The sequence below is a fragment of the Trachypithecus francoisi genome, unplaced genomic scaffold (genome assembly GCF_009764315.1).
Source record: "Trachypithecus francoisi isolate TF-2019V2 unplaced genomic scaffold, Tfra_2.0 Lachesis_group1, whole genome shotgun sequence".
Lineage (NCBI taxonomy): Eukaryota > Metazoa > Chordata > Mammalia > Primates > Cercopithecidae > Trachypithecus > Trachypithecus francoisi.
Window position 1 is genome coordinate 144,880,049 of NW_022681454.1, and position 26,359 is coordinate 144,906,407.

Below are 26,359 nucleotides of genomic sequence, written 5' to 3' on the forward strand. Positions count from 1 at the left end.
TGCATCCTGTCTGAATAAATCTAACATCTTGTTACGTGGTCAGTATAACAGATGGTCCATGTCTCGGGCTTATTATATTCCTAAAAAAACAGCATGCAGAAAAACAGGTTTTTTCTTCCAAACCTCAATTAGAATAAAAATGACCCCAATTTGAACATTCAAATTATTCCAGTTTACTGTTTTTAATTTTTTTATAGTCTTATTAATTTTTCCTTAACGGACAAGATATATCTGTGAAGGACCATTTTACTAGCTGCAGTTCTGACACCTGTTCATTTTTATAGTACTTGCAGAGTTTATTTGTAACCAGGGTAGAACTCAGCCATGAGGTGTAGAAATCACCCGAGAATGCCACTGTGGTCTGCATTTCTAACACGTTACTGGACTAACGTGTTAGACAGACTAATGTCCCATTGGTGTCCACAACATTCATCCATTCTCTCTTAATTTTGCATGATCAATTCTAGTAATAGTTAAAAGCTAATTCAGTATTTTATCACCTTAGTTGATGTTCCAGAAGAGATATGCTTTCATACAACTCTCCTTGGACTTCAACATCACAATATCCACTGACTTTAATGCATGTTACACAGATCAGAATAACACGTGATAACCCAAAAATGTAGAATGGGCCTTGTTATATGGCAACTGTAATTTACCTCTGGTGGTACCAAAAGTCTGGAAAAAAAAATTTTTAAACCATACATCCTATGTATAGTATTTTTAAAAACATTCCTTTATACAGTAGATTTTAAAATAACTTATATAGTCAGTGGTTTCTTCAGGGTACAAGGATATATGTCTTTAGTGCAGGAAAGAAAACGTGTAGCCATAATCCACTGTAAAATTCAGATTTCAGAGAAAGTTAAAATTGGGGGTATCTGTGATAAATCACATTACAAAAATGTTTTGCTTGACCAAAGGTTTAATCTTAGTATTCTCTGAACTGTGAATTTCCCCAGGAAGGCCAGTACCAATACAATTCACTTAAAAAAGTGATTTCTAAGCAACTTTTCAGGACTGCTTATTGTATCATGCGAGGCACATCTGTCTCTGAGATATGTATCTAGACACCACACACTAAAGTAAGAAAGACAAAGAGCAAACTGTAGGAGATTAAAAAGGAACATAGTTTACTGGATAATATCTATACAGATACTAGGGGCCTTGGTACAGGGAAATCCATGAATACGCCTAGCACTGAATTCTTACTAGAAGAGCCTACTACCAGAGGCCATTCTAGTATCATTGGATGTTTTAAGATTTAGTAAACTAAATTTTTAAATTCTAGGTTTTGCTGAGACAGTTTATATATGGCTTTGATAGAAGAACAAGCTGTAAGTGTCAACTAGACTATGATTTGCTTATTCCAAGAAATTTTTTGGAAAGGGAGTCAAACCTCACTGAAAACAGCACTCTAGGATTTGAATCCAGGCTGTCTGTTCCCAGATTCTGGTCTCTTAACTGCTGTATTATGGTTAAAACACCCAAGAGCAAGCTTGGAGACTCATGATCACTTAATAAATGCTATGTTAAGATTTATTGCCAGAGTTGCTGCATCCACGGAAAGAAAACAGAAGAACAACATTCTCAATGCCAGGTGCAATGGCTCATGCCTGTAATCCCAGCACTTCGGGAGGCTGAGGCAGACAGATCACTTGAGTCCAGGGGTTCAAGATCCACCTGGGCAACATAGTAGGATCCCGTCTCTACTAATAATGTAAAAATTAGTAGGATGTGGGTCCTTATAGTCCCAGCTACTTGGGAAGCTGAGATGAGAGGATCACCTGAGCCCAGGAAGCTGAGGACATGGTGAACCACAATAGGGCCACTGGACTTCAGCCTAGACGACAGGAGTGAGAACCTGTCTCAAAAAAAAAAAAAAAAAAAAAAATTCTCTAGTGAAGTATTTTTTTCACTATCAAGCCTCATATTTGTAGGCTAGGCTGTAGATTTTAATACTAAATTTCTGAAAATTTAATGGTATGCAGATCTCAGATGATTATACAGAAGACAGAAAACATTTGGTGAGTTATTATTGCTTCATACAGGGACATTTTGGGTATAAACGTAAAGACACTGCTTACTTTCAATAAACGACTACTGTTTCCTCACTTATAAAACGGGGATGTAAAAAGGTAGGATTCCTTTACTTGATAATTTTGTTCACATTCTTGAAATTCAATAGTTAAATGCTAATTTAGAAACGTTACCAGACTATTGTTTGGGTAAAGGGTGACAGGAAATTACTTTTTCCTACTACAATGAAAGATATGTATTAACCAACAACTCATGGAGTCATACTCTTCCTAAAGCAAAAGTCACATTACTCCAGTAACCAGAAGCTGGCACAGGATGGTGTAGAGAAGGACATTAACTCTGATAAAATCTAGGTGCACAATTGTGCCTCCAAGGCCACAGCAGAGAGTGGCTCACATGGGCAGATGTGATTTTAGCAGTGTGTGAATGTGTTGGGTTGGGGACAAGGAAGGTGGAAAGAAGGTGTGTGCTCACTTTATAGGATCACCAATTCCTTTTTCTATCTTGAAATCTGTGATCCAATAAAGTGAACACACTTGCTTTCTACCTTTTCTTCTTACTTTGGAAGAAGAACACAGTTAAAGCTCCAGAGACTCTGTCATCACAGACATGATTAAATTCATTAATCAAAGTATACCCTAGAAAACACTTCTGGATGCCACAGTTCTGTAGGAAAGGTAGTTTCTTCTATTGGAATCATCTAAAAGCTGATACATCATCTGCCTGAATAGAAGAGTGATGTCCAACTCAATTAATTTATTAGAGATTAGCCACGTGTCCTTTCTTATTACTGATTCTGAACATCTGTCACAAAGCAGATTTTGTTCAGGACATTATGAACAACTGCATCATTCATGACTGGGTGAAATAAGTGTAACACCACCAGACCACCATACCACCAGTGACGCTCATTTCCCATAAACATCAACACTGAAACACACGCTACAGCTGCACACGAAATGACATGAACACACTGATTATTCAATGCATAGCCTAAATATTTCTTATCCTCTTAATCCACTTGTGTGAAATTCCTTTTCAAGGTAGATGAGGGGTAAAAGTGACATTTTCTAACCTTCTCTACCTCGAAATTCTGTGAACTTCCTCTAATCAGAACTAAGTAGCGGTGCAGTTTCTCTTTAATGAGAAATGATTTGTTGGTTTTTTATGTTCATTGCTTAGAAGCAGTGAGTGTTAGTTAAGGACAACACCTTAAAACTGTTAGCTCCCTGTGATTTTCTTTTCTTTTTTTTTTTGTTTTTTTCAGAGAGAGTCTCGCTATGTCGCCCAGCCTGGAGTGCAGTGGCGCAATCTCAGCTCACTGTAACCTGTGCCTCCCGAGTTCAAGCGATTCTCCTGTCTCAGCCTTCTTAAGTAGCTGGGATTACAGGCGTGTGTCACCATGCCCGGCGAATTTTTGTATTTTTTTTTTTTTTTTTAGTAGAGATGGGGTTTCTCCATGTTGGCCAGGCTGGTCTCGAACTCCTGACCTCAGGTGATCCACCCTCCTCGGCTTCCCAAAGTGCTGGGATTACAAGCGTGAGCCACCACATCCGACCCTCCCTGTGATTCTTGAGTAAAGCACTGGGCTCTTGGCAATCTTGTGAGAGAGAGGCAAGTGCAATCCAAGCCCTCTTTCACTGTGATGCTTTGTACAAAGAACTGGAGGGTGGCAGAATGTGAGAGGGAAGAAAAGGGGGCAGGGGGAGCCACTAGGCAGCAATGTTTTCTGTAACAAGGAGAAGGAACAGCAGTGGTATGGTTTGAATGTGTCTCTCAAAATTCATATATTGTCACTTAATTATCAATATGCTAGTAAGAGGTGAGGCCTGTAGGAGGCTCCACCTCTCAATCACCCGCTACAATCACCTCCTGTAGGAAGAGATCAAGTAGTGAGAGCAGAGCCCTCATGGATGGGCTTAGGGCCCTTATTAAAGGGGTTGAGAGGGATGAGTTTGGCCCTTCCATCCCTTCTGCCACGTGAGGACATGGTGTTCTTTTCCTCTGGTAGAAGCAGCAACAAGGTGCCATCTTGGAAGGAGATGGCAGCTCTCACCACACACTGAACCTGCTGGCACCTGCAACTTGAACTTCTCAGCCTAAATTTAGGACTGTAAGAAAATAAATTTCTATTGTTTATACATCACTAAGTCTCAGGTACTTTGCGAACAGTGGCACAAACAAACTAGGACAAGCCATCGGGGAAAAAAAAATAATAAAGAAAAATCATTCCTCTGAGTAATTTCTGGAACTGAAATTTCAATGATTTTAAATTTCAATGATTTTAAGACCAAGACTGGTGGAGCTGCAAAACAAAGTTTTCAATTTAGAGCAACCATCTCAAAGAAAAGAGCACAGAAGTTCATACTGAAGTTTGAAAAACAAACAAACAAAACAACAACTTTGTCCAGTCTGTGTTCTCTCTCTGGAAAAGCCTTAACATGCCTAATTTCAAAGGTAAGACAATGGGATGGTAGCATTTTTATTCAATAAAAGTGACACCATCCCCCTCAGTCTACATGAGATAAGGAAGGGCTATAGAGCAAAAGGAAAAGAAAGAGAAAGGGTCAAGCAGAAACAGAAAAATGAGGAGAAAGAATGGGGGACCAGTCATGGAGAAAAGGAAGGGAAGCCGAAGTGGTGAGGGAACAAAAGGAGAGGAGAGGGGGAAAGAAATGGCTCTGTCCCTCTGAAGCTGAAGCCCGCAGTTCTTTTGGCCCTGTGGTTTGACAGCTTCAACTCTGGATTGCAGAGACCCATCCCCTTTCCTGCTCAGGTACAGCATCTCACGCTTGGATCGTACCACCCGCTTCATAATACCCATCCAATTCTAACCCTCTTGGAGGACAACATGGCCTTTCCAGCTACACAGTTTTGTTCAGCAGCTTTCCTTGACCACTGTAGTCCAGAAGAACCACCTGCTTTTTTTTTTAGATGGAGTTTCACTCTTGTTCCCCAGGCTGGAGTGCAATGGCACAATCTCGGCTCACTGCAACTTCTGCCTCCCAGGTTCAAGCGATTCTCCTGCCTCAGCCTTCTGAGTAGCTGCCACCTGCTTTTTAAACTCCTGGAGTGCCCATTCATAACACCTGTCACCTGTCACTTGTCTTCACCTTGTTGGGCCACTATTTATGCATTTAGGTGTTACTTGTCCAGTAACTCACCAGCTACACTCTAGAATTCTAGAGGATGGAAGTTCTATGTTTCATTTCTTTTGATTCCTTACAATAGCCACCACAGTGTAGATAGTTTCAATATTTATTTCTGACTGGTGAAATGCTGGTTATTGTTCATCTTTTAGCTAAATAGTAAAAATAAAGAGAATTTAATCTCACTTTAGGGGAAGTGATTAGGATATTCATTTACAATACTGTACTACTCCTCTTTTTTTTTTTTTTTTGGACATATTCTAACGACACATTCTCAAAGCTATGAGAACAAGTTATCTCACTGGTACAGTAGCACTATATAATCGTAACCATAGGAAGGTAGAGGGGACCTGTGAGACACTTCCATCTCTATTATTCAGCAGACACAGGAGAAATGCGGTATAACGAAAACAGCACACGCTGTGAGGGGAGTCCTAGGCTCAGACCTGAGGCCCATCTCTCAGTATGATGTGATCTTAAGTAATTTATTGGATCTCTCTCTGCATCATTTATGAAAGAGTGACAATAACATCTGCTTCAAAATATAATTGTCTGTAAATCAGATGATTCATACAAAAGCGTCAAGTATAGTAAATGGCATGTGGTAGGCTCCGTAAGTATTTTGCTACTAGACTATGAGCCCTTTCAGGGACTATGTTCTATCTAGCTTTGATTTTTCGGCATCTGGTATATACATTAAGTCTTTCTTGAATGAGGAAACAGATTCAGATCTTCAGTGAGGCTTCACCAAAGCCAGGTGGAATTCGAGTCTGGGTTGGGTTTTAAAGGTCATCTAGTCCAGCATTTCTCAAAGTGTGGTCTGAGGACGCCAGGGTGTCCCCAAAACCCTTTCAAGGTGTCTGTTAGATCCTCTTTTTTCTAACTATGTATCTGGGTGAAGCTAAATTTTTTTCATATACCTCCCCCAAAACAACCCATCACAACAGACTAAATGTAAGAAGCAGAAGAGAGAATGCCAGATTAAAGGAATTTGCAAACAGGCAAAACAATGCCATTCTTCTCACTTTTTTTTTTGAAAAAAGTTGTTTTTCATAAAAATATTCATGTTTTATGTTATTTATATCATATGTGATGGCTTTATGTTTCTTTTAAAACAAATTGATAAATCAATATTTTAGAAAAGTTGTTCGAATTTCTAATCTGGGTAAATATCAATAGATATAACTTACATAAAGAAAAGCTTGTTGGGATTCTTGATGATCTGAGTGTGTAAAAGGGTCCTGAGAACACACTGTTTACAAACTGCTGGTCTGGGCTAATTCCCTCATTCTGTAGAAGGGAAACGAAGGCTCACTCACTCAACAACATGAGCTCATTAACGACAATATTAGGGACTGGGCCTTACATCTTCAACAATTGAGCTCTTAAGTACCGCCTTGAAATCAGAAAGGAAGAAAAACAGATATGGAGAAATAATTTAAAATATGAACCAAAGTTCCAGTTTTTCTAAGAACACTTTATTTCTTATTTGTGTGGTTTATATACTGGGTATGTCTCTCTCACCTATTTTATTTTTTTGAGACAGGGTCTTGCCCTGTTGCCCAGGCTGGAGTGCAGTGGTGTGATCTCGGCGCACTGTGGCCTCAACTTCCCTGGGCTCAGGTGGATCCTCCTACCTCAGCCTCCTGAGTAGCTCGGGCCACAGACACGTGCCACCACACCTGGCTAATTTTTGTACTTTTTATAGAGTCAGGGTTTTGCCATGTTCCCTAGGTTGTTCTTGAACTCCTAAGCTCAAGCGATCTGGCCACCTCAGCCTCCAAAAGTTTTGGGATTACAGGGCCACGGTGCCTGGCCATCTCACTTAAAGGATAATTCTTATGAAAGATGATAAATGATTAGTGGTATGATTTGAGTACGTACCCCAAAGTACATGTGTTAGAAACTTAATCCCAAATGCAACAGTGTTGAGAGGTGGAGCCTAATAATTGGTGACTAGGTCATGCCGCCCTCATGGATGGATTAATGTTCTCGTAGGAGTGGGTCATCTTGAGAGAGGATGTGTTATAAAAGCAAGTTTCAGCACCGTTTGCGCTCATGCACATTCTCTTTCTCTCTCTTTCTCGCCCTTCTGCCTTCTACCATGAGATGATGCAGCAGGAAGGTTCCCGCTAGATGTAGGCCCCTTGATCTGAGGCTTCTCAGCCTCTATAACTGTAAGAAATAAATCATGGTTCTTCAAATTACCCAGACTCAGGGACTGTGTTATTGCAGTACAATATGGACAATGATGATTGGCCAGTAAGAGTTTCAAATATATATCATGTCTGAAACCATTATTAAGCTCCAAAGCTCTATACTGTGTGTAACTGCCTGAAAATCCAAATTCCACAGTCAAGGTAGAAGCCTTTTTATAGCTGAAAAATTCTGAGCTTTGGACAGAGAGACACCTGTGTTCAAAACTTTGGGCTTTCCTCATCTTTAAAAGCAGGATAATATATTCCAGCCTCACAGAGTTGTGAGGATTAAATAAAATGAAGTACTGGAGAGAGTATTTAGCATGACACCTTCCATAAGCTTTCAGCATCAGCTCAGAATCCTTCAGATCTACCCCTAAACTACTTGATTATCAGTTACTTTTGCACTGCAGTGCCAAGGTAAGTGGAGACTGATATACAGCTGCAGCGGACAGGAAGTGAGGAAGTTCTAAACTGCTAATTCTACTGCTTCTGTTGAAGTGGTGTCTACTTCAAGGGACAGGGACACAGATGATGTCTTTGATGATGATGTTATACAAGGCTGTCATACCTGTAGGTATGTATGTTGGCTTGTACAACACTCCTACTGCAGCTCCCCTGATCCAGGTGCACAAGTGTGCTTTCATAAGGAGGCCGAGGGTCTCCAAATATGACCTTCTTGTTTGTTTCCCTTCATCCTCCACTTGTTTCTTTCAGAATAGTGTCAGATGCCAGAACCCAGGGAAAGTTAAATAACCTTTTGAGAGCCCTCCCCAACATGACCCTATTAAATAAGCTTGGGGTTCATGGGTGGAAAAGGGGAAAATTATAAAACAAAAATCATCTCTCATGGGATATAATAAAAAATAATCATGTGGTTCAGTTTCCGTTCTAGAAATGTCTAAAGACAGAAGTTCATAAAATGCTTTAAGCAGCAAGACACATTCAAGTGTGTTCCCCTTCTTCAATCCAGAGCAGTGCCAGCAAAGCTACTATTTCTAGGTCTTGTGGCCTGTGTCAAGGGGGGAGTCTGGAGCCCTTCTTTGTTTTAGAGTTGACTGGCCCATTCCATTGCACCTGCCCTATCTGGGAATAGAATCACTGCATAAAAATAATTTTCCCCCATTTACCAAATTTTCAGTAAAGAAATCTACTCCAGGCTGGGCGTGGTGTCTCATATCTGTAAACCCAGCTACTTGGTAGCCCGAGATGGGAAGGCTGCTTGAACTCAGGAGTCTGATGTTACGATGAGCTATGATCACGCCAGTGCACTCCAGCCTAGGTGACAGAGTGAAGCCCTGTCTCTAAAAAAATAGGAAGAAATTAGCCAGTTGTGGTGGCATGTGCCTACAGTCCCAGCTACTTGAGAGGTTGAGGCAGGAGGATCACCTGAGCCCAGGAGATCGAGGCTGCAGTGAACTGTCGTGCCACTACGCTGCCTGGGCAACACAGTGAGACCCCATCTCTACAAAATTTAAAAAAAGAAAGAAATTTACTCCAGGAACTTTATTTTATATAGAAAAGAAGAATATTTTTAGCTGAAGAGACCAAGGTCTCAAGAGATGTTAACGGAAATAAAAAGCAATATGCTAATATTAGCTACACTAAGCCTTTTAGAGACAATATATGATCTTAAACTGTTTTAGACTTTTATTAAAAATGAAAAATAGCTCCCTCTAGTTAGCCAGAATAAAGCTTGGATATATTTCTTGCATCATTACTACTCTATCTGATCCCAATGTAGTAATATATAGCTTAAACAGTTTATTCCATTTGCAGTTTCGTATTTGTTTTGCTTTAATTTCATACTATCCTGACAATTACCCAGCTTCATTAACTCCTTAGGAAATTTCTCAAGAACGCTATAAGAAATATCATACATGGAATATTAACATACAGTAGTACTCTTGAAGTAAAATTTAAAGAAGTTTGCAAAACTGAATCTTTTTCATTAAGTTTATATGTTAAGCCTCTAAAACACTGTAAGGTCAATCCACATCAGGGAATTGGGTTCTGACCCATGTGCCAGAAAGAGCACACATTAACAAACCAAAAACAGTCACCGAGTGCCAGTTACATGTATTTTTGCAGCCGGGCATGGTGGCTCCTAGCACTTTGGGAGGCCAAGGTGGGTGGATCACTTGAGGTCAGGAGTTTGAGACCAGCCTGGCTAACATGGTGAAACCTTATCTCTACTAAAAATACAAAAAATTAGCTGGGCATGGTGGCAGGTGTCTTTGGTCCCGCTACTCAGGAGGCTGAGGCAGGAGAACCACTTGAACCCAGGAGGCAGAGTTTGCAGTGAACCGAGAACACACCAGTGCACTCCAGCCTGGGTAACAGAGTGAGACTCCATCTCTCTCTCTCTCTGTCACACACACACAGACACACACACACACACACACATTTTGCTAGACACTATGGATAACTTTAACAAGTATCTTTTCTGTGCTCTAGGCATTTACAGTACACCTAGAGTAAAAACCATATATAGACACAGTAAGTACCAAATGATTGAGATATAAAAGAAGTACTATAGAGCAGGGGGCCCCAAGCCTGGGGTCACAGACTGTATTACAGTCCATGGCTTGTTAGGAAATGGGCCACACAGCAGGAGGTGGGCAGCAGGCGAGTGAGCATTACTGCCTGAGCCGTCAGATCAGTAGCAGCATTACATTCTCATACGACTGTGAACCCTAGTTGAACTGGGCATGTGAGGGATCTAGGCTGCATGCTCCTTATGAGAATCTAACTAATGCCTGATGATCTGAGGTGGAACAGTTTCAACCTGAAACCATCCCCACACCCTGCCAGGTCTGTGGAAAATTGTCTTCCACAAAACTGGCCCCTGGTGCCCAAAAGGCTGGGGACCCCTGCTATAGAGTGTATGAGGGGACATCATTCTTTAACGGTAAGACAAGTTGGCAGCGAGAAAGTATGCTTTGGGTTGGGCTTGAGGGAGAAGGGAAGTATTAGGAGCAAGGCACAGCAGTAGAAAGACCTAGGGAAGAGAAAGGTTAATTTGGCTGGTGTGGAGTGTATGCAGAGAAGCAGCAGGAAATATGCTGAAAATAGCATTTTAAAATTAATTAGTTCATCAAGCACTTAACTAATGCCAGGCAGTATTCTAGCAGCTAGCAACGCAAAGGTAAATCAGACAGGCCAGGTTCCTGCCCTCTCAGAGCCTACGCTAATGGGGGCAGGAGGGTTACTAAGGGGAAAATAGAAATATGATAAAATGGGGAGGGAAGTGGCAGAAGTGTATTCTAGATCTGATGGACAGCTCTAGGATCTACAGATCCTTGATCATATAGTTTGGTTATGTGTCCCCTCTAAATCTCATGTTAAATTGTAATCCTCAGTGTTGGAGGTGGGGCCTGCTGGGAGGTGAGGCCTGGTGGGAGGTGACTGGATCTCAGGGGTGCACTTCTTTCTTTCTTCCCCATCCCCCGCCCCTGAAAGGGCCTCACTCTGTCACCTAGGCTGGAGTGCAGTGGCACAATCACGGTTCCCTGCAACCTCCACCTCCTGCGCACAAGTGATTCTCCCATCTCAGCCTTCACAGGCATGCACCACCACACCCGACTAATTGTCTGTATTTTTGGTAGAGACAGGGTTTCACCATGTTACCCAGGCTGGTCTCGAACTCCTGAGTAGCAATCAAACAATCCACCCGCAGGGCCTCCTAAAGTGTTGGTATTACAAGCGTGAGCCACCATGCCCAGCCTCGGGGGTGGATTTCTAATCAACGGTTTAGCTCCATCCCCTTGGTCTAAATGCTGTCCTCCATGGTGACAGCGGTCATTTAAAAGTGTGTGGTGCACCCCCCTCCCCTCTCTCTCTTGCTCCTGCTTTCGCCATGTGATGTGCCTGCTCTCCCTTAATCTTCTGCCAGGATGGGAAGCTTCCTGAGGCCTCCCCAGACGCAGATGCCGGTGCTATGCCTCCTGTGCAGTCTGTAGAACCATGAGCCAATGAAATCTCCTCTCTTTATAAATTTCCCAGTCTCAGGTATTTCTTTACAGCAATGCAAGTACAGCCTAATACAGATGATCAGGCAAAATCTGTCTGAACAAGAAATATTTAGAGCTGAGACAAGAAGGCTTGAAAGAGCCATCTTCCTGCACAGAGAACAGACATCGAGTTAAGAATGAGTTTGGATCCTCAATGCAACAAAAGGAGGCCAATGTGGCTAACCAAGGGCACTAGTAAAGCCCTTGAGGAAATTCACTGAAACGACATATTATTTTAAGTGCCATTTTTGGTGTTGTCATATACAAGTATCAGGGATGGGGTCCAAGCCCTGCTCTCTAGCAGCGCTGCAGGCAGGACTGTTTCACAATGCCGCCTCCACTGTTTCTGCTATGTCACCCACCTATACCTACCACTGGACTGTAAGCCCCACGAAGGAAGGGAATCTTATTTTGTTTACTGTTGTATTCCCACTGCCTAGAACAGTGCTTAGTACACTGAAGTTGCTCAATAAGTATCTGCCAAATGAAAGGACAATAAATACCACTTATTTCCTTCTCCCACGAGTAGTCTAAAATCAGAGGCAGGGTTTTATAAAAACAAAACAAAACAGAAGAAAAACAACAGGCTGGGCTGGGCGTGGTGGCTCATGCCTGTAATTCCAGCACTTTGGGAGGCCGAGGCGGGTGGATCACCTCAGGTCAGGAGTTCGAGACCAGCCTGACCAACATGGGGAAACCCCATCTCTACTAAAAAAAACACAAAGTTAACCAGGCATGGTGGCACATACCTGTAGTCCCAGCTACTCGGGAGGCTGAGGCAGGAGAATCCCCTTGAACCCGGGAGGCGGAGGTTGTGGTAAGCCGAGATCTCACCATTGCACTCTAGCCAGTCCAGCCAGGGCAACGAGAGCGAAACTCCATTTCAAAAAAAAAAAAAAAGAATACAACCAAAGAACTGAGTTAGGAAGTGTCCTCTCTGTTCTCGTCTTAAGTTAATACTCCCCTCTTAGGTGTTTTCCCCTTTCTCAGGTACAGGCGGTCACTATCTTCTGCGTGCTCAGTATTGGAACTTCTCTTATTATGATGTAACTCAGAAGTACCGTTGCAGCAGGTTATCCATTTCTTCCAGAACTTCCCTCCTCTCACTTCCTCTGCTAAAATGTCTGGAAATGACTTTTCTTTTCTTTCTTTTTTTTTCTTTTTGCGATAGGGTCTTGCTCTGTCACCCAGGCTGGGGTGCAGTGGTGCAATCATGGCTCACTCACAACCTTGAACTCCTTCCTGATTGCTCAAGTGATCCTCCCACCTCAGCCTCCCAAGTAGCTGGCACCACAGGTGCACACTACTGTGTCTAGCTAATTATTTGTAGAGACACGGTCTTTGTTGCCCAGGCTAGACTTGAACTCCCGGACTCAAGCAATCCTCCTGCCTCAGCTTCCCAAAGTGCTGGGATTACAGGTGTGAGGTGCCATGCCTAGCTAGAAGTGGCTTTCTACTCCAATTCTAATCCTTATCACTATGATAGACTGACAAAAAGGAATAAATACTATTTTAAAAAGAAGTAGGGGAAAGGAGGGAAGGAAATCATTCTAGTTTTGGGGACTTGTATCTACCTCTCCTCTTTCCCTGTATATAACTAAATGACTGTTCTTGTTTGTAGCTTATAAAACCTCCTCCAGCTCCACTGTTCCTTCCCCTAGAGTTCTTCACTCTGTCTAGCCTCCTTCAGGTGGGAATGTGGCCTCTAAACACTACTTTTGTGTAAAAACACAATTTCCATTCTGGAGTGCTTCTGTCCTTTGCAGATAAGGATCAACGATTTTCTACTTATGACGTTGGTTTTCTTTATTCAAGAGTCTTGAGCTCCACTGTCTCCAAGGGCCAGGTAGGAATGAAGAGAACCAGATGCAAAATAGGCAGTGGTAGTGTTACAGTAGGTAGTCAGGCAGACATGAGCAGGGCAGGAGAGGTCCCTCTTACTGCCATCAGGAATGTCAGGTGACCCTCAGGTCAGGCAGTTGTTATACTGTTTCTCTAAAATAATAATTGGTGTCAGCCAGTGCCAGGGAAAGGCAGTCTCCTAATAGATAGAAAAACCTGAAACCGGTGATAAGCAGCTTCCTGATAAGATCTCAGGAGTTGGGTGAGTGGGCTCAAGCATGCGCATGAAGAGGCAAAATGGCGGAGTTCAGCTGGTATGACCTTCTAGGAATTCTGGACTGGTAAGGGAGGAACACCTCAAGTAAGCATGCATAGAACTCCAGTAAACACATTGCGCATGCTCCCTCCGAAATGGTGGCAGGCCACCCCGCCCACCCCAAGGGAAGAATCAGGGTTCGAAGGGACGCAATCTCCCAGAAAGCATGCCAACGTATATGACCCCAAGTCAAAGATCAAACTGCACACTTGATCTCCCAAGTCACATGCTTCACCCTCTTCCAAGGTTACTTTACTTCCTTTCGTTCCTGCTCAAAGCTTTTTAATAAACTTTCACTCTTGCTATGTAACATTCGCCTCAGTCTCTCCTTCTGCCCCTCAGTCAAATTCCGTCTTCTGAGGAGGCAAGAATTAAGGTTGCTGCAGACCCAGACAGATTCCCCGCTGGGAACAGTGGGGCCACGGTGAGGCCGGCAGTACGTGTGCCACCTGCAGGGGGAGCTGCTTTCACGGTCAGGCCCTCGGCTGCAGGCCTTGGCCCTCTAGCTGCTGGTGCGAAGTCTGGTTTTTCATAGGATCCAACGGAAAAATAAGGCATGGAAGGAAGACTTGTTTCCTTCTTTTGAACTTCATTCCCTCATACTTACCCAGAAATTAAAAAAAAACAATGGAAATCTCAGGAGTAGGTTTCTCAGTGGAAGGAAAAGGGGTGTATGGGGCAGTGGGAGGTGGAAGAAGGAGAGAGAAGGGGAGAAGGAAGGAGGGGAGTAACAAAAGGGAAAGGAAAGGAAGGTGCAGGGAGAAGTGAGAAGAAAAGGGAGGAGGGTCAGACACTGGAAGCTGCAGAAATCACACAACAGTTTCCCAGTGAGCCAAGGAGAAGTAAGAAATCCTAACTTGAAAGAAGGAGAAGGGGAAGTGGGCTGGGGAGAGAGAAGGAAGAACAAAAGCAGCCATTGAGGGAGGAGCTGATCAGGTTCATCCTACATCCCTGACTCTTCTCATCAGAACTCCTATCCCCCAACTATCGCTGGCCCTAACCCTGCTGGGGTGAGGGTCCAGGCACACAAGTCACCTCCAGCGGCTCAGGAAGATCCACCACTCCCTGTGGGAAGGGACACTGGGGCTCGCCATACCTCCAACCCCCTCCTGGCCTCCATGAGGATCCTCTGATCCCAGCCTCCACCACGGTGGGACAGACTTTGGAACACACAACCCATTTGGAAGCCAGGTCTCATGGAGCTTCAGAATGTTAGGTACAGAGGGACCTCATTGGCACTGTAATGTTGGCAGGATGGCCCGGGGAGAACCCTCACTGAGGACAACTGGACTACGCCAGCACACTAACCCAGTGACTGGGGACACAAAGAAACAGGTAGCACCCCATGAAAACATGACAAGAAGTAGCTGATGGCAACTGAGGTGTGTATTTATCTAATGGAGCTGCCCTCACACAACTAGTGCTTCAGACGCAGGATGGTGTGGGTGGAAGTCACCTTCCTCCCGGAGAGGCACGTGAAGTGCCAGTAAGACTTCAACCCTCTCTCACTCTCGCCAACAGTCTGTGAACCAAAACAATCCAAAGTTCAGACGCTGAGGACAGTAAAAGATCATCAAAAACATTTTTTACTGGGCTACTACTTGAGGTAGTATCAGCAAGTCTTTAATATATGTTTAATTTTAAAATATCAGCCAAGATGTAAAAGAATAATACTGAACCTTCATTTCAGAACTTATAAAAAAAATGAAAAAAAAAGTCATTACAGGCTTCAGTGGGAGTTTTAATATGTGTAGTGAATTGATAAGAAATTTGAATACTTGCAGCGATCTGTAGCAATATATGATAAGCCATTTCAAGGTAAAATTGAATAATTAATCATTTAATACATATTTGAAAAGTTTTGAGTTTATAATAAGAAAAGTTCTATGTTAATTTAAAGTATTAACTAATATCTTCACCCCAATGTTTAATAAAAAATTAGAAAGAATGTTTCCTTTATTATTCCCTATTTCCCACCTTTCCTCCATCTCCAGTGATACTAATACCAGAGAATAAGATCTTTGGGAACTTTCAGATCTGTGTCACAGTTGAAGGTAAACCCAAAGTTTTGTTCCTCTGTTTTAAATATTGCAATGCCTCTGTTCAGGAAAGCCATGCATCCCACTTCATCATAAACTTCATCCTCATAATTAGAAATGTAAACTTAGGAAGCCCCTTTCAGACTGATTAATAGATTGTTTGGTTCATTTGTTCAGTAATTCATTTATTCAGCAAATATTTATGGAGTACCTACTATGATTCAGACACAATGCCAGCTACTAGAGATTCAAAAATGATTAAGACACAGTGTGTGACTTCAATGAGGTGTGCCAGTGAAATAAGGCAGAGATACACGCACTTAAGAGGTGGCAACACCAGGTGGGGGGTGGTGTAAATAGCCAAGGGTTGGTGGGAGAGCAAGCGAGGACCACATCGGTGTACTCTGCCCTCAAGTGAGCTGCATCACTACTGCTTTACACAAAATGCCAGACTGCTGCCTTTGCTGTTGTGGAAGGGTACGAAAGCACAGGTAATGACTCAGGGAAAGCGTAGAACATGTTCAGAAGATATGAATGTATAAGGCATTGGCAGGCAATGCGTGAGGCATGCTTTGAGTTTTCTAGGTCACACCTCACTGGGATCACAAAAACATAAAACATGATAGGGTAGTCGCATCTCCTTTCTTAAAGTCATCTCTTTCCTTGCGATCCATGTCATGACATTCCTCTTTCAACTACTACTTCCAAAATGAGTTCAAAATGTTTAACTTTAGCCAGGACACCTCTTTAGTTTCTGACCTGTAGAAATAACTGCCTATGTAATGTCTTCTTGGATAATTTTTCAAAGGCAAGTCAATCTTACCCTTAAAATTGGTCCCAGGCTCTCCCTTCCCCTGGCCTTCCAAACCTGAGTCTTCTTCCCTTATTCCCCATCCCAGTGAGGGGCACCAAATCCTTCCTGGCACTTATGGCAGAGGCTTGGAAGTCTTCCTAGACAGCTAATTCTTCCCCCACTCCAGTCCTTGCCAATATCCAACCACTAGCAATTCTTGTTGATTTCACCTTACACTATCACTTGAATTCCCATCGCAAGATCTGGTTTCCCAAGATCTGCTCTGACTCACTTCTAACCCATTTTCCATTCTGCATTCAGAGGGATCTTTTCAAGAAGCAAATCTGGAAATGCTACTCCACCACTTAGAATAATTCAATGGCTGTTCCACTGCTCTTAAAGAACCAAGTCTCTGATGTGGCCTCTGAAACCCACAGGACCTGGCCTTAGGCTCCCCACCAGCCACACGGTCTTGCTCTCAGTTCACTGAAGGCCCATGTTCCTTCCTGTCAGTTGGCCTTTGCACATGCTGGTCTCTCAGGCTAGATCAACTTTCCTCCTCATATACTTCCTTCCCCTGGGGAACACCAGTTTAATCATTCCCAAGGAAGACTTTCCTGACTAGATCAATCTCTCCCATTAACTGCTCTCAGAGCACTTTTCCTTTCAATACTTATCGCAATTATATTTTACTTACAAAACTCAGTATTTCTGTCTCTCTCATTAGACTGTATGTTCTATGAGAGAGGGATTTTTTCTCTCACTATTCTAAAACTACTGCTTAGAATACTGACAACAGTTAATAAATATTATTGGAATAAATGCAAGATGAAGCATATATACATATGCATTCGGACATGCTCTGTAACTTACTGATTTCCCTAAAAGATACAGAGTCTATCATGGTACCCAGTGACGGAGCTACCACATCGAGCTCTTTTTTTGATGCAATTTGACCAAAAGGCTTTATGTAATTTCCAATTGTTTCCCCAGAGTAGTATCCACCCTAGCCCCTTGAAAAATACAGCTTTGCTCTGTTCTTTCTAGTTGATAGAAAGAAACACTACAGAAGTCTGGGTTGGGTTGAGGTCAAAAGTTTTAAGAGCAGAGAGCAAAATGTCCATTCTAATAATTACATCAATAACACTTAACTACTTTTAATATTAGAAAGCATTTATATTTTGTTGTTTCCATTTTATCTGTATCAATATTCTCTTGAATAGACAAATACAGAAAGCTTATATGACCTTTTCTTTTTTTTTGTTTGTTTCTTATTTATTTCCAAACCCCTTTAAGTACATTATTCCCAGCCTTCAAATATAAGGTGCTTTCCCCTAAGTTCCATTTATGAAAAAACATTCTTACAATTCTGTAATTGTTTGTAGCCCTTTATATGCAGATATTTATAAACAATTAAAAAGTAATAAGTGACACCTAAGAAAAGGCAACAAAAGAAGAGATTTTGACTTCACTACACTTATGAATATTTGTGCACCAAAGGACACTTTCAACAGAGTAAAAAGGCAAGTCACAGGTTGAGAGACATATTTACAAATCATGCATCTGATAATGGTTTAATATCCATAATACATAAAGAACTCCTACAACTCAAGTACAAAAAGACATATACTCCAATTAAAAAATGGGTAAAGAACTTACATGAACAGTTCTACAGAGAAGATATACAAATGGCCCATAAGCATATGAAAACATGTCCAACATCATTAGCTATTAGGGAAATGCAAATTAAAACTACAGTGAGATACCACGTCACGCCTACTGGGATGGCTAGTTAATAAAAAGAAAAAAGTGCTGGCAAGGATGTGGAGAAATTAGAACCCTTGTACATTGCTGGTGGGAATGCAAAATGGTGCAACTGCTGTGAAAAAAGAGCGTGGTGTCTCCTTAAAAAGTTAAACACAGAGGTACCATATGCCCAGGGATTCCAATTCTAGGTACTGAAATAACTGAAAGCAGCATCTCAAAGATATATTTGTATACCCATATTCAGTGCAACATTATTCATAACAGTCAAAGGTGGAAACAAGCAAACTGCCCATTAACAGATGATTGGATAAAATATTTGCTGTAGTCATGTTTTATAAAGTCACAGCAGCAAACACTGAATTAGCAAATGCACAACTATCCCTCCTGTAGGGGAAGTCTGGGGTAATGGTCCTTACAACCTCTGGTCACATTTCATCAACTGATCTATACCTAATTTTGTTTCATGTGTATTTCTGTTTAAAGACATCTTACTTAAGATGGTTTGTTAACACTGAACTACAGCTAGCAGAACCATAACTTATGCTTCAGTAATGATTATCTGACACACCTGTTTTCTCTGTGAGGCACATCACAGCTTTCTTGAGCTGAAGAACACTAGCTAGCCCTTCAGCACCATGTCTAGCGGCCAGCCATCTTAAACGGTGAAATCACCAAAAGGCATAAAAATGCAAAACATGTGGCACTACATAGACTGTGAAAGGGATGAGTGTATAGCATGAAAGCTGAAACAAGATGGTGGAGTGGCCCCTTGTGTGAGCTCAGCTGCAATATGCTCTCTTGGCAACTCAAATTCCTTGTTGCTCTGCATTTGTCTGTGAATGACCATGAAAATCCTGTGAGTATTGACTTTGAGATTACAAACAAATGCATTCAGCAAGCAAATATGCAACTACAGAATCCACTAATGAGGACTGACTTGACATACCTATGATGGAATATTATTCTGCCATAAAAAGGAATGGAATTCTGATACATACTAAATATGGATGAACATTGAAAACATTAGGCTAAGTGAAATGAGCCAGGCACAAAAGGACAAATATTATATGATTCCACTTACATTAAATATACAGAAGAAGCAAATTCATAGACTAGAGGTTACCAGAAGTTTATGGGAGGGGATAATGGGGACTGATTGTTGAATGGGTTTAGAGTTTGTTTGGGATGATGAAAAAGTATTGGATAGGGATAGTGGTGATGGTTGCACAACAATGTGAATGTAATTAATGCTACTGAGTTGTATGCCTAAAAATGAAAAATTTTATGTTATATGCATTTTATGACAAAAATTAATAGATTAATAAGATTAAATGGGTTGTTTTAATCTTCTGTTAAAATCAAATGTTGAAACACCGATGGCACTAATAGAGATTCCTATTTACTCACATGTCCTTTTAAAAGAAGAACTCTCTTTAATATGTTTTTCCTTCTGGTTTATAGAACATATTTTAAAATGGGCTTACTATTCAATAATATCAGTTGATTATTGAGGAATACAAGTTAATTAAATTGTGCATGTCAGTTGCTTGACTTTACTTCATGCTTTTGGTGAAAACTGATGCAGTATTAGAACGATTCTTTTTGATAAATTGCCAAAAGAAGGCCACCTCGAGAACCAAAAACTTATGTTTCTAATTTATGTTTGGAATAAAATTGTCTTTGCAGTATATCACATGTGGGCAAACTGGTCCTCCTAGGTAAATTACTACTGGTACTACTGTGGTATGTTGGCATCATCTGTCTATACTTTTCATTTATCTGTCTATACTTTTCATCTTTTGCATTACTTTACTTGCTTTTATCACCAACCTATTTCTCATCTGCCTCCCCTACTGAAACCCCTATTTTCCTATTGCTAGAGAGAGCCATCTGTTAGACTGGCTGTAGTTACTATCCTAATTCAAATATTTCCTTTTAAGTATTTCTTGACCCAACAATTACAAAGAAGCACTGCTACATGTAAACATAAATAAAATGTGCTAATGAGGAATGCAAACAGTATTAAAATGTAAACTTAAAATAGGAAGGAATTGGTGGCCAAAGAAAAACCGATCACAATTCTTTCAGTCTTTAAAATGCATCATAAAACTAAAAATGTTTCGCTACAGAATAACAGTTTGGCTTCCTTTATGATGGCAAAGAAGGGTAATTACGATTGTCATGAAAACACATTGAGCAGCTGTATGCTGTTAACAAAAGAACCATTATATGACGCTCGTAAAAGCTGGCACTTTATACATTCACATTTCCTAGAAATTAGATCGTCTTCCCAATTGGAGTCAATACCAAAAGAGACTGTTTTCTATTAATTGTGGCTTTGTACCAGTCAATTTTCAGAGCCAACTGGATCATCTTTCTTTTGGGATATATCCCACATATTATTATGTGGAATTTATATATACTGATTTATATATACTCAGAAGTGTACAGTGTAATGTTGCAAAGAGTAATTTTTAAGTTCCTAGAGATCTGTAAATTTTTAACGTTAAAAAATGCCAGTTTCAGTAGATTTTTTCACCAACGTATACCTGTTTAGAAATTATTGAAAGAAAGCATAACGAATAACTCTGCAGTTTATTTTATGAAGGCTAATTAATAGGTACTTACTCATTAAAGACTAGGTCTGGTGCAAAATAGAGAAATTGGCTGTTCGTGTGTTTGTATGATCTCCAGCTCAAGGCAAATGATGATAGACACATCCAAGAATACTGGATTAGGGTAATTTGGTCCTCAAGAGGCAAGTTTTTAAATCCTGAAGAACAAAACAATTAATCACAGAAATACACTTAGCATTTAAGTACATTCCAGGAAGATGCTTCTTAAGTCAGCCCCAAACAGCCACCTTTCTTTCACTTTTCTCTTCCCTAATAGACTCAAATCAATTCAACAGTCATTTACAGAGCTTATACCACAGGCCCAGTCCTGTTCCACATTTCACTTTAAATTCATCCTAAATTCTAGATGAGGGTAAACTGCCCGGGCAAACTAAAATTGCAAAGTTCAGTGAGTTTCAGTGTGGATGACAGCCTAAAACCCTTGGTTAGATTTAGAGAATTTGTATTAACCTGCAAAACTTGCTTTGTCCCACCCACAATTAATAACACTAAAAGGGTAATCTAATAACTATCAACCCGTGCGTGTCTGCAATAATGGTGGGAGATTTCATTCTTCATGAATCTGTGATGCTTAAAAAATGAGCATGTGGTGCCTCCTATGGTCCAGGTTAATATCAGACTTTGATAAAGTTCTATGGTAGAACATGTTTCCTTGGCACCTGTCCTCCTTGCCTAACAGATTCAAGCTCTTCTTTTGTTCTTTATTTTATTTATTTATTTTTTAAGATGGAGTCTCACTCTGTCGCCCAGGCTGGAGTGCAGTGGCATGATATTGGCTCACTGCAACCCGGGTTTCAAGCGATTCTCCTGCCTCAGGCTCACAAGTAGCTGGGGTTACAGGTGCCTGCCAGGACGCCCAACTAAATTTTGTGTGTGTGTGTGTGTGTGTGTGTGTATACACAACCCCATTTTTTTTTTTTTTTTTGAGATGGAGTCTCACTCTGTCGCCCAGGCTGGAGTGCAGTGGCGTGATCTTGGCTCACTGCAAGCTCTGCCTCCCAGGTTCATGCCATTCTCCTGCCTCAGCCTCCCGAGTAGAATTTTTAGTACAGATGGGGTTTCACGATGGTGGCAAGGCTGGTCTTGAATTCCTGACCTCAAGTGATTTGCCTGCCTTGGCCTCCCAAAGTGCTGGGATGACAGGCATGGGCCACTGTGCCGGGCCTTCTTTTGTTTTATCACTACCCTGTTTCCAGGGGCATCATTTTTCTGCCTGTGGAGTTGCACTGAGTAAGCTCCTCTTCAAAGAATCAGTCAGTGGAGCTTTCCCCAACTTTTACAGCTGCTGTCTGACCGCAGGTAATCCAAGAAACTGCTTTAGATTAATACACTGGGACAATGGAATGGCAATTTCTAAGTGATGTTTCTGTAGATTTAGAGGGGCCTCATTAATTAAATCCCATGAAACAAAAAAATGACTAAAATAGGAATTCCAGGGACAATTTAAAGGGTGCTAGGGGCAAGGTGATTTTTTTCAGACAGAAGAGTCATTCCAGGTCTCTGACAACTTACTTGCTAGGCCTTGGCTTACTCGGTCTATGCTTAGATTAACACTAGTTATGAGCTGCTAATAATGTGCTCACCTTGTGATTTCATGAACAGAATGTATTTTATCTTATTAATAATTTTGTATGACATTTTCCATTTTGATCAACATAAGAAGTGCATATGTCATTTTTTTTAATTTTTAATTTTTATCTTATTTTTGAGATAGAATCTCAGTCTGTTGCCCAGGCTGGAGTGCAGTGGTGGGATCTCGGTTCACTGCAGCCTCTACCGCCTGGGTTCAAGCAATTCTCCTGCCTCAGCCCCCTGAGTAGCTGGGATTACAGGCACCTGCCACCACACAGGGCTAAATTTTTTATTTTTAGTAGAAATGGAGTTTCACTATCTTGGCCAGGCTGGTCTTGAACTCCTGACCTCGTGACCTTGAACTCCTGCCTCAGTGAGCCACCTACCTTGGCCTTTCAAAGTGCTGGGATTACAGGCATGACCACTGCGCCCAGCTGTATCTGTCATTTCAACAATAAAATCCTTAACCCTGCATTCTCAGAAGAAATGAGCACATTAACCATATTTTTCCTATATATTTGATCAATTTGCTATCAATTACAAAAATCTGATATCAGGATTTCATAGAAAGCTAACTCCTACTGCATGGTTGGAGATGGCGAAGTCAGTTGCCCAGACTTGTTAAGTTCAGGATGCAGCACGTGAAAGGAGAGGCAATCCTACCTGGAAGTACCTTTGCCCACTTCACGACTTGGATCATCTGTTTGCCTGCTAAGCGGTTGAGCGTGGAGAGCAGATTTTCGGCCGTATCTGGTTTTGAGCTGTCATAGCCTGCATACACAATTTCGGGTTCAATGTTTTCAAGGACCATAACAGGGGAAGGTGTGAGTGCTCGTGAGATGGTGGAGAGCTGAGGAACCAGTGCTGTGTTGACGGAGGGTTCTTTTGCAGGAGCGATGTACGTTGTCCCTTCCTCTGGGCTTTGCGGGGGTGGGGGTGGGGGTGGGGGCTGCTGCTGCTGTGGCTGCTCCTCGTGAATCCCTTTTAACTTTCCCAACTTCTTTGACTTTCGTGCTATAAGAAACCGTAAATGATAAGGCCAAATTAAAATTATGTTTGAAATATACTGACTCACATTGCTTAAAGCAGTTTTCCTCTAAATAGGTCTTGTTATGTCAATGGGAACATGATCGTTTATTCCACAAGAGAAAACGTACAAAGCCCAATTATTATTACTTACTATGGGTATTAGGATAACAAATTCCTTCCTTCTTTCACTCATTTTACAAGTCTTCACTGCCTGTCTCCTATAAGAGACTGCATAAGCTGCATACAAACCCAGCTAATATGTTCAGTATAACCAAGCCTTACCCTGTCCTCAACAAGTGTTCAGTCTAGTGGGGGAGGAGTTAAGAAATGTATCACCACTGTACTGCAGTGCAGGCAGAGATTGGAACCATGATAAAAACGAAAATGGCTAAAATTTATTGAATGCTTAACACCAGGCACTGTTCTAAATGTTTTATATAAATTAACCAATTTAATACTTTTATGAGTAGATTCTATTATGATTCTCATTGTAGAATAAGGAAACAGAGACCAGAAAGTTTAAGAAATATAAGATCACATATCTTGTATATCTGAAACAGAGCTTAAAGGAAGGGTAAATGACTTCATATGCGAATATGATGGAGGTGGTAGGGGAGGTGGGAAGGTTGGGAGGTAGATGGGTAGATGGATAGATAATTGGGAAGACAGATCGGGTTAAAAAAAAAAAGTTCAGAAGCGCCAAACTGAGCTTAGGTATGTGAGAATTACTTATATTACAAATGTAACATTTCAATTTATTTAAAAATTCTTGAAGAAAACAGACACCTTCTACTTAATCCTAACAGTCATGAGTACTTACAGGACACAAATTTAACGTAGAATAGGACTATGTTATACCAATTAACTTGATTTAAAAATAGAGTAATTTGTGTTTACAATTATAGCCACTAATATCACATTCATCACAGAAAATCTTACAATTCAGATAAAAGATAAGCCATCAAACAACAAAAGCTATATTAAATATTGGAACCAGGCTTAAAAGATAAATAAGACATAACTACTGTCTTGAAGAAGTTGAATATTAACAAAAATTTTAAACTTCAATAATTATAGACTGTCTATTTAATAAAAGATTTGAGGCATAGATACCTGATTTTTAGAACTGTTTATCAAGGAAAAGCAGATGTATCATATTCACGTATGTTAATGGAAGATGCTGCCAGGCACCAGTAACCGACACTAGTAACCCAGATACTTCTGATGAATGGATGAGTGGGCAAATGAAAAATACTCAGCAAAGTGCCTCAAAAACTAGACAAAACAGAAAAGAACCAAGCACCCAGGTAATCTAAAAACACAGTCAACTGATGACTCTATCAGAGCTTAAGAAAATCCTCAATAGCATTCATCTGTCTTTTGGGCAATTAGATAAACTCTCCTCTAAGTCTCAACGGATTCATCTGAAAAATGGGCATGACAAAGTTTCCCTCTCTTATCTCTCAGAGAACTAAATGGGTATGACAAATAAAAACATGTTGGAAATTATTATTAACATCTGAAACAATATGTCAATGTCACTTCCATTCTTCCCCCATAATTTTGTAAGCATTAAAAATATTCCAGCACATTAAAATGTTCTCATCCTTTATAGGACCACATCTGATGATAACCATAATTTAATTGACTAGAAACAGCCAAGGGTGATATTTTCAAATTTTATTGAAAGTGATATTTGCTTGCAAATTAGTGATAAAATTCATATTGCTTTAGGCTTTCAGTCTACAATGTTGTGCTTATTCTCACGGCTGATTTAAGGTCAATGATAGGAAATATCATGAAGAATACTTAACATATTCTCCAGCACTTACACACAAGGCTGTGGTCTGTAGCATAAACCTAGGGAGCAGATTATCGACATCACATTTAACATTTCAGGTACATTTAAGTTTATACTGTGATTTTGTGAATATATGTAGGACACTTGAAATTGAGTAATAATCCATATTTACCCCAATAGTTCAAGGTAATAAATATCTCCAGTGTATCTTTGGCCATGTGTATTTACCCAATATCTTTTCTAAAAGGACCAAAAATATGGTTACTTAATTAATTATATTTATATCAAAGTAATGTTTCTAAAATGCTTGAATATTTTATACTGTTCTAATACATGCTGTATTGTAAAATTTAAGCTCTTCAAAGTGGGTAATAATGTCTTATGTATCCCTATGACATCATATCACTTCCCATGATGCTTATGGGTACCCAATAAAAATGTTTGTTGAATAAATTTACCTTATTTTCAAATTTTAATAAACATTAACAAACTATTACATATATAAAGTATTAGTTTACTTCCCTGTGGGAAATATGGGCAAGCTTCTGAGATTTTATGATAAAATTTCTGAATTGTTAATTACTATTCCTTTTCAAAATTTCTACTGTGTAATGACCCATTTGTGGAATTATTACTCTTAAAATACCGTATCTAAAATAAGCTAAATATATTTAAAATTTCACGTTCCAAGCACAGTTCAAAAGAGCTTTAACTTGTTTTCAGCACTCCAATGCTCACCAAGACCCTATGAGAGGCACTATTTTCACTTTTCAGGTGAAAAAACTGAAACACAGAGATTAAGTACTTTTTCATATTGCAGAGCTAGTAAATACCAGGGTGAGATTTGAATGCAGCTATGGCTCAGAGTTCACGCTCTTAACCTCCATGCTACATGCAGTCTCTCTTCCAAACCTTTTCTCTTTATCTAATTTGTTTAATTTTCATACTTTAAGATTAGCTAGCATAAGCTTCAAATCCAAGTGTATAATTAAGATGTTTGCTAATTACACAGGAACACTGTTGGCTGAAGATACTTAAGGAACATGTTTCTATTATCCAAAAGCATCATTGAGCATGCATTTGGGAACTTAACCACTGTTTAGCACCTTACTAAATCAATATTGACTTAATGGCCATTGTGCTTTGTGATCTCATGTTCCTAGG

The 26,359-nt window shown here is 40.6% G+C and overlaps 1 protein-coding gene across 7 annotated transcripts in view; it reads right to left on the reverse strand.

The window, feature by feature from the left end:
- The window catches only part of NR3C2 (nuclear receptor subfamily 3 group C member 2), a 376,656-nt gene that overhangs the window by 54,223 nt on the left and 296,074 nt on the right, over nt 1-26,359 (reverse strand). For all 7 annotated transcript variants that reach the window (XM_033215444.1, XM_033215442.1, XM_033215443.1 and 4 more), the window contains 2 exons: nt 23,029-23,379; nt 20,786-20,930 (listed from right to left, as the gene is read on the reverse strand). In XM_033215444.1, the coding sequence (XP_033071335.1) occupies nt 20,786-20,930; nt 23,029-23,379 (496 nt within the window). The remainder of the gene's footprint in view (nt 1-20,785; nt 20,931-23,028; nt 23,380-26,359) is intronic.